Source organism: Lepidochelys olivacea, assembly GCF_965140295.1.
Source record: "Lepidochelys olivacea isolate rLepOli2 genome assembly, chromosome: 24".
NCBI lineage: Eukaryota > Metazoa > Chordata > Testudines > Cheloniidae > Lepidochelys > Lepidochelys olivacea.
The window spans coordinates 2,120,640-2,128,015 of record NC_140434.1 but is presented as its reverse complement, the minus strand read 5'-3'; the positions used below and the strand labels follow the sequence as shown (position 1 = coordinate 2,128,015).

Genomic DNA, 7,376 nt, shown 5'->3' with positions numbered 1-7,376 from the left:
GTGCACTTTTGTTTTGCAGGCTGACCTGCCTACAGCTTATAGCTCCCTGGACCTTCAATCATCTCCTGCTTCCCTCCAGATTTCGCTCTGCTATGTAAAGGCAGGAGGAGAAAGGATGGCTGGGGATTAAGGCATAAACTTAGAGAACGGAAGGCCATGATTTTCGAAAGTGATTAGCGATCATGGGCAATCAACTTGCAACACTTTAAGGAGTCCTGTTCTTCAGAGGGCAGGTGCTTGGGACTTTCTGAAAAATCAGGCTCCTTTGAGGTGATTCAAGCTAGACACCAAAAGCCATCGGTCACTTTTGAAACCCTTGGCCTTGGGTTTGGCCACAGACTTCTTGAATGATCTTGTATAAAGCAATAACCGCTCCTCTTCAGCCTCCTCCTGTGTTAGATGGAGGAGGACAGCACTTTGTTAATGCAGTGTTGTGGTAGCCCTGTTGGTCCCAGGATATCAATGGTGGGTGAGGACCAATGTCTTTTTATTGGACCAATTTCTGTTGGTGAAAGAGACAAGCTTTCGAGCGACACAGAGCTCTTCTTCAGGTCTGGGAAAGGTACCAGGAATGGCCCATCTTGTATTTAGCTGTGATAGATTGTTCAGCATAACTAATTAGCACATATTCTACGGGACAATTCAAGGTGAAGTGGCCCATTTACACCCCTGTAGTCATTGGACAAAGAAGGGGGGTTAGTGGGTTACAGATTGTTGGAATAAGCCATAAATCCAGTGTTTTTATAAAGACCGTGATTTTTAGTGTCTAGCAAAGTTATGAATGTAAGATCCCAAGCTTGTCTTTTGAAGGCATTGTGCAGGTTTCCTTTGAGGATGAGAACTGAGAGGTCAGATATAGAGCAATCACTTTGTGAAAAGCATTCACCCACTGGCGATATGGTGTTTATGTCTTATTTTCCTGTGTGGGTTCTTAAATAGGACATAGGCATTGTGTTGGCCTTCATTTCAGGAGTGAATTTCAACTCCAAGGGCTTGAATTGAAGCCCACATTGAAGTCAATGGAAAGACTCCCGTTGACTTTAATGATCATTGGATCTCATGCAGAATGAGTTGTTGAGGGGTGGGAATGGTAAGCATGCAAAGACTCCCATCTGCCCCAGAACTGCAAAGGTAAATTCCCCAATACTCCCAACTAGTTACAAGCCAGGATTAAAAGGACCAAAATGGAATCTTGCATGACATCGGATTGCGCTATCCATATACCTTTCTGAGCCACTTTTCTATTATTAAATTGCGAAACGAAGATCTAAAACATGGAGCAAGATTTGTTCCTGCAGTAACTCCAGCATGGTCAGTGGAATGATACCAGGTATCATTGGCCAATAAAGTTTTCAAATGAAAGGAAGCTGCAGGGTGTGTCATGCACACTGGGGTGGAAAACAGACTAATAACTAATAACCACAGTAAAAGAACAGCATCAAATGGAATAGTTATGCCTATAAAAAAATTTAATTTAGTAATTAATTAGGACCTTATGCAAAGATGATGTCTCTCATCCTGCCGGCAGCCTGAGAAATCATATAAAAGAACTCGCAACTGAGAGCTCTTTTAAGCACTTCTGTCGACTTATTCTCTGCCGTTCACTGGGCAAGTCTGATTTGACTCAAGCTCTTCGTAAGTATCAGAATATCCCTTTTTCTAAACAGTTTTAACCTTAACTGAATCTTGCCAAATACTCCTGACTCTTAGAATGTGAAGGGATTTCTTTCCATAGGAGCCTTTTTTTGTAGTTATTCAGTTTTGGTCACTGGTGGATTCGGGCATTAGAAGTTAAGGCTAGAATTTTCAGTATTTAGGACACCCAGTTCCCATTAATTTTACTTAAGAAATTGGGCACCCAAATCCCTTAGCCAGCTTTGAAAAATCTCAGCCCTGGTAACTTTTATCCTGGAGAGTCTTATTTAGTGAATTTTTGAATATCTGTCTGGCCAGATACTTAGCTGAGTTCAATAGACTTACACAAGTTTACACCAGCTATGAATATGGCCCGAGCCCCTCCCCAACTACAAGGATAGGAAGCTCAGATTTCATATCTAACTACCAAAGTGTAACTTTACTGTTATTTTCTGAAAGGTAAAGGGCTGGGATTGTCTATGGGATTTGAGAGCCAAACTCCCATAAAACTCCCCACGTATTGGTTCCTGTGTCTTCTTTTGAAGGAGTTGGTATTGCGCAGAGATGATCTGGCCCATTTGGGTTTTGTTTTCACAAGAGAATATCTTCTGTTACAAGTCAGCAATATTTGCTAATGAAGTAAGATCTGGAAACCAAAGTGCTGCTCTGTGATGCTGGACAGAACTGGTTTGCAAGCAGAGGTTAAATTTGAATTAGGAAAGTAGCATTATTAAAATTGTCACCACCACATGCTAATAGGAAAATACCAGCTGTCCATGATAGAAATATTCTAGATTGAGTGTTCACTTCTTTAACCCACTTGTTGGCCTTTGCTTTCTTCTGTGGCTTTATTAGAACAATTCTACGGCATTGCAGGACAGAACAGAAGAGAGACTAAAAGACAAGGCAATATAGCACAGTACAATAACAATGAAACAAGGACCTGGGAGTTGAAGAACTAGATTGGGACAGGAAATCTGAGTTCAGTTCTTGCCTCTGCTAAGATTTCATGATGTCCTTGGGCAAATCAACTGGGGCCAGATTTTCCAAGAAACTCACTGCTCAATATGCTCTTCTGGAGTAATAATCTGGCCCTTAATTTCCCTATGCCTCATGTGCAAATTGGGGATACATTTTCCCTTGTTTTGTCTATTTAGAATGTAAATTATTCAAAGCCAGGACCTTCTCTTACTGTGTGTGTGTGTGTACAGTGCTCAGCATAGTAATAACACCCAACTTGTCTATAGCTCTTTTCATCAGTAGATCTCAAAGCACTTTACAAGGAGGTCTAGATCATTATGCCCATTTTATGGATGGTGAAACTGAGGCAGGAAGCAGTGAAGTGATAATTACAGTCCCCAGCAGCCTAGTGGCATGGAATGGAATGGGAATGGAACCTAGGTCTTTAATGGTGTCCAGTGTTCTAGCCACTAGTCAACACTGCCTCTCAATTGGAAACTTTAGGCACTGCTGGGATGCAAATTATACCTAGTAGCACTAAACAACTCTACGTGCCTGGGTTTTAGTCTCAGTTCTCCCACTGGCTCACTAAGTAACGCTAGGCAAGATGCTTCTGGGCCTCAGTTTCCCCCTTTATAAAACAGGGATAATAACTAGCTACTGGACACCTTGGTTGTAAGGACTAATGACTCCACAAAGCAGTGAACAAGTATGTTGCCATGCAAGTAGTAGGTAACATGTTTATCAGTGGCTGAAGCTATGAAGGATTAGGAGTTGCAAAAGAGCAGGCTCAAGAAACAAAGTGGGAGGATAAGAGAGAGGCAGAGGGTTGGAGATGGTGCAAGCAGTGGTGATCTCTAGGAAAGAGCATCAATGAAGGCTTTACAGATTTAATTGTGCCCTTAAATGCTCTCTTTGCCCTTCACCTACCTCCCTATCTCCCTTCCTTCCATATCTATTTAATCACGGTCATACATACCAGTCTGTCTACCCACCTAGGTTCTTACATGACCTCCATCATAGGATCTGAGCTTGAAGCCTCTTAACCTATTGGTTCTGTTGTGTCGTACTCTCTTCCTTCCGGTGCATTTCAGGTTGACCTACTCCACAGGAAGATGTCTTACTTTGCATACCAGTACAAGCAACGGAACTACACGCCCTACTCAACCACGCGCCTCGTGCCGCCTGCCGAACCCTGCGTGGTTAAAGGCCCAGCTCCACATGTTACCAAGTGCGCAGAGCCATGTGCTGTGAAACACCCAGCACCATGCACTACCAAGTGCAGAGACCCATGTGCTGCAAAGCCCTCGGTCCCATGTCCTACCAAGTGTTTTGAGCCACATGCCCAGAGACACCCAGTGCAGTATATCCCCAAATTCTCTGAGCCAGTGGGCGTGAAATGCTCGATGCCATGTGTCACGAGGTATCATGAGCCGTATGGTTTAATACACCCTCAGCCATTCCCCGAGAGATGGAATCCATGCGCTCCACCATATGTGCATGGTGGATACCCTCAAGCATGTGGTCCAACGTATGTGCCATCTTTTCCAAAATACCCATACCCTTATGCTCCCCAATGGCCCGACACGTGGGGCTACGGAAACTGTGGGCCATGCTAAACCCAGAAGCAACGGCCACAGAACAAAAGCCAACCAGGAAATGAAAAAGCTAGACACAGATTCACAGCTGAGTTTATGGGCATGGCCTTCAGACATGCTGAGCTCCCACAACGCCAGTTGAAGCCAACGAGAGCGGTGGGTGATTAGTGCTGCTGAAGAACAGGGCCATCGCTCTTTACCATGCTATCCTTTACCTTAGATTTATGACTATTTACTCTAATGGACCGGTAGCTACTTGCTCCTTTTATTATTAACACAGTGGGCTTGAGTTCGTTACACTAAGGCTCTTTGACAACCGCTCTGCCAATGTAAAGAAGGTTAGGGACCTAAAGGTGGGCATATGTTATGTTTACACTCACTATAAGATGCCTTCAAGGACCAGAGGGGCATAAAATAGCCTCAGTATCATGAGAATTCTGCCCTGTATATTCTAGACTTTCTAAGAATACGTACCATTTGTTTCTGTTTGTTAACTTGGCTACAGAAGATGTTTTGTGCAGAAGCTGTTTTTAATTCTGTGCGTATATTGGGCTTTGTCCTATATGAAGCCCACAGAGGGTAAAACAAGGAGCTTAAAATGGTGGAAAAAACAGGACTTGATTGCCCAGTTCTACAGCTCAAACAAAGAAAGAGCATCTTGAGTGAAGTGACTTACCTCAGAGGGAAGTGCCAGTTGACTTCGTAGCTCTGGTATGACTAGAAACCAGAACGTGTATTCTCTGTACTTCGCATTATTTCATTCTGCACATTGTATACTCCACTTCTTACGCATTAAAACTCACATTGCTTCACGGCGCCTGCTTTCACTTCCTCCTCCGTTCCTTATTTACAATTCACCACGGCTGGAATTCCCACTTGCAGACAGGCCAGAAGGCGGGTCATGCACCACCTCACGCCACGTTAATGCAAAGCCTTACCTCTCATACAGCACTTTTCATCAGTAGGTCTTAAAGCACTTTACTAAGGAGGGCAGTGTCATTCTCCCCAGTTTACAAATGGAGAAACTGAGGCAAGGAGAGGTGAAGTGAGTGGCCCACGGTCACTCAACAGGCCAGCAGCAGAGCTGGGAATAAAACCCAGCTCTCCCGACTCCCAGTCCAGCACTCTATTCGCTAAGCCAGAATCCTGTAGCCAAGGTCTAGCAAAGGAAGGATGGTTGGGGAGTTAGGGAACTAGGCAAGGGGTTGGGAGACCTGGGTCCAAGCCCAGGCTCTGACAGACTTTTAGGGTCTGCCCAACAGGGATAACAGCCCTGCCTCACGGGGAGTTGGGAGGGTGGGCAAGGACTGCAACAATGGGGACCTGTTGCCAAGTCTGCGAGGGCTGGGTATTATTATTATTATTCTGCGCCTCTAAGTCCCATGTGGGCCCAGTTTCAAGAGCTGGGGCCTGATTCTCCTCTCGCGCGTGCTGGTGTAAATCCAGAGTCACACCTGCCAGGTCTCCCACACCGGCCAGGGCGCTCCCGTGTCTAGCTGCCCACCCACTGCGGTTGCCTAGGTAATGAGCATTCCTTAACCGGGGGACACTCTAGGATCTGTCTCTGTGGTCAGACCCAGCTAGGAGGACTCTAACGATCGATTAGAGCAGTGGTTCTCAACCGGGGTACACATACCAGCCTTCTAAGGGGTACGTCACCACCGCTAGATATTTGCCTAGCTTTACATCAGGCTGCATAAAAAGCACTAGCGACATCAGTACAAACGACAACTTTTTACAGACAATGACTTGTTTATACTGCTCTGTATACGATATCAGTGTTTCTCAACCTGGAGGGGGGGCAACCCAGGGGATTCACAGGATGAGTTTATGGGGCTGGCATTAGGGGGTGGCAAGCAGGGGCCCCACAAAGCTAAAATACCTGCTGAAGCCCAAGCCCCACTGCCCGGGGTTCATGAATTGTGACATCTCCTTGTATTAGGTTTAGGATTCTTCCCTGCAACTGCTTCCAGAGCTTCTCCATCCCCATGCATTCATCCGGATTTTAATGCTGTATGTGACTGAGTAACAAGTACAGTTTGTTTCTGGCTGCTTGATGGCATGCTGCAAGAGAGACTTTGTTTCTCAACATATGCGTTAGCCTTCCAATGACCTTCTGCATCTTAAACCCAGAGACCATGCAAAGACAAAAGGAAGGCAGTTTAAAAACTCTCCAGCAAGAAAGGAGGAAAAACTGTCTCCTGAAAATTCTTATAACATGTGTAAGCAGAGTCAGGATGAGCTCCCCCCTGACATCTAGTGGTGAAGTGTGGCAAGTTGTGGAAAAGAACTTCAGGGGCTGATCTCATTTGCATAGGCACACCCACCCCGCCTAGAATGAGGCCACAGCTGCCCAAATGGTCACTTTGGCTGCTGTGGGATCCCCACTGTCTCTGTTATTGGGGCAGGAAGAATAAATTGTTATTACCCTGATTATGGGAACTGTGCTTGGAACTGTACTCGGCCTTTTGTTATGATGGAGGGACTCGCCATCAACTAAGGAGCACTCGCTAGGCAAGGGTCATGGGTTCCAAAACTCTGTGAATGAAGAGAGATTGGGGACAAGTATTAAGGCTTGGGGGTATGGGCCCCTTGGTGAAGGCCTTACATGTTAATTGCACTTCCTTCTCTCTCCGCTGTGGGATATCAGAGCTAATTTTGATTCCATTAGGAGTCTAGTTACAGGCTGCTTGAGCTCACTTTGGGCTAATGGTGTCCCAGCACTGAGGCTCCCCTCCTACAAGCTGAAGTCACCAAAGAGCTGAACTGACTAAGAGCTGAAATCCCTGAGCGTTGTGTTAAGCAGTGGGGGAGCCTGAAGATCTATTGTGGAGCAGTTTGCGGGAGGGCTGGAGGGCCTTGGGGACCGGCTGGTGGAGCAGTTCGTGGGACGGCGGGTGGAGCAGTTCGTGGGACGGCGGGTGGAGCAGTTCGTGGGACGTGAAGCTGGTGGAACGGAGCGGAGCCCTATGGAGCTGTGGGGCGGTCAGCTTCAGATCATGTAAGGTGTCCCTTACCCCTCTTCCCCCCTCACCCTGATCTCCACCCAGGTTGGGAGGTAAAGCTCTGCAGAGCAACTTTCGAACTCTGGGGCTGCCCTGACGAGGGACGGAGACTTTTGGGTCATTGGACTTTTGGGACTTTGGGTGATTTCGGGTTGCTGGACTCAAGAACCAAAGGGAA

The 7,376-nt window shown here is 46.2% G+C and overlaps 1 protein-coding gene across 1 annotated transcript; it reads left to right on the top strand.

The window, feature by feature from the left end:
- The first annotated feature begins 1,581 nt into the window (after positions 1-1,581).
- Positions 1,582-5,005, top strand: LOC311512079 (uncharacterized protein). Its single transcript, XM_084613109.1, has 2 exons — positions 1,582-1,635; positions 3,690-5,005. The coding sequence occupies exon 2, from the start codon at positions 3,711-3,713 to the stop codon at positions 4,212-4,214; it is 504 nt and encodes a 167-aa protein (XP_084469235.1). The 5' UTR covers positions 1,582-1,635; positions 3,690-3,710; the 3' UTR covers positions 4,215-5,005.
- Positions 5,006-7,376: the final 2,371 nt, after the last annotated feature.

Excerpts from the sequence above, each read along its gene's own strand:
- LOC311512079 (XM_084613109.1), top strand. The coding sequence starts at position 3,711 with ATGTCTTACTTTGCATACCAGTACAAGCAACGGAACTACACGCCCTAC.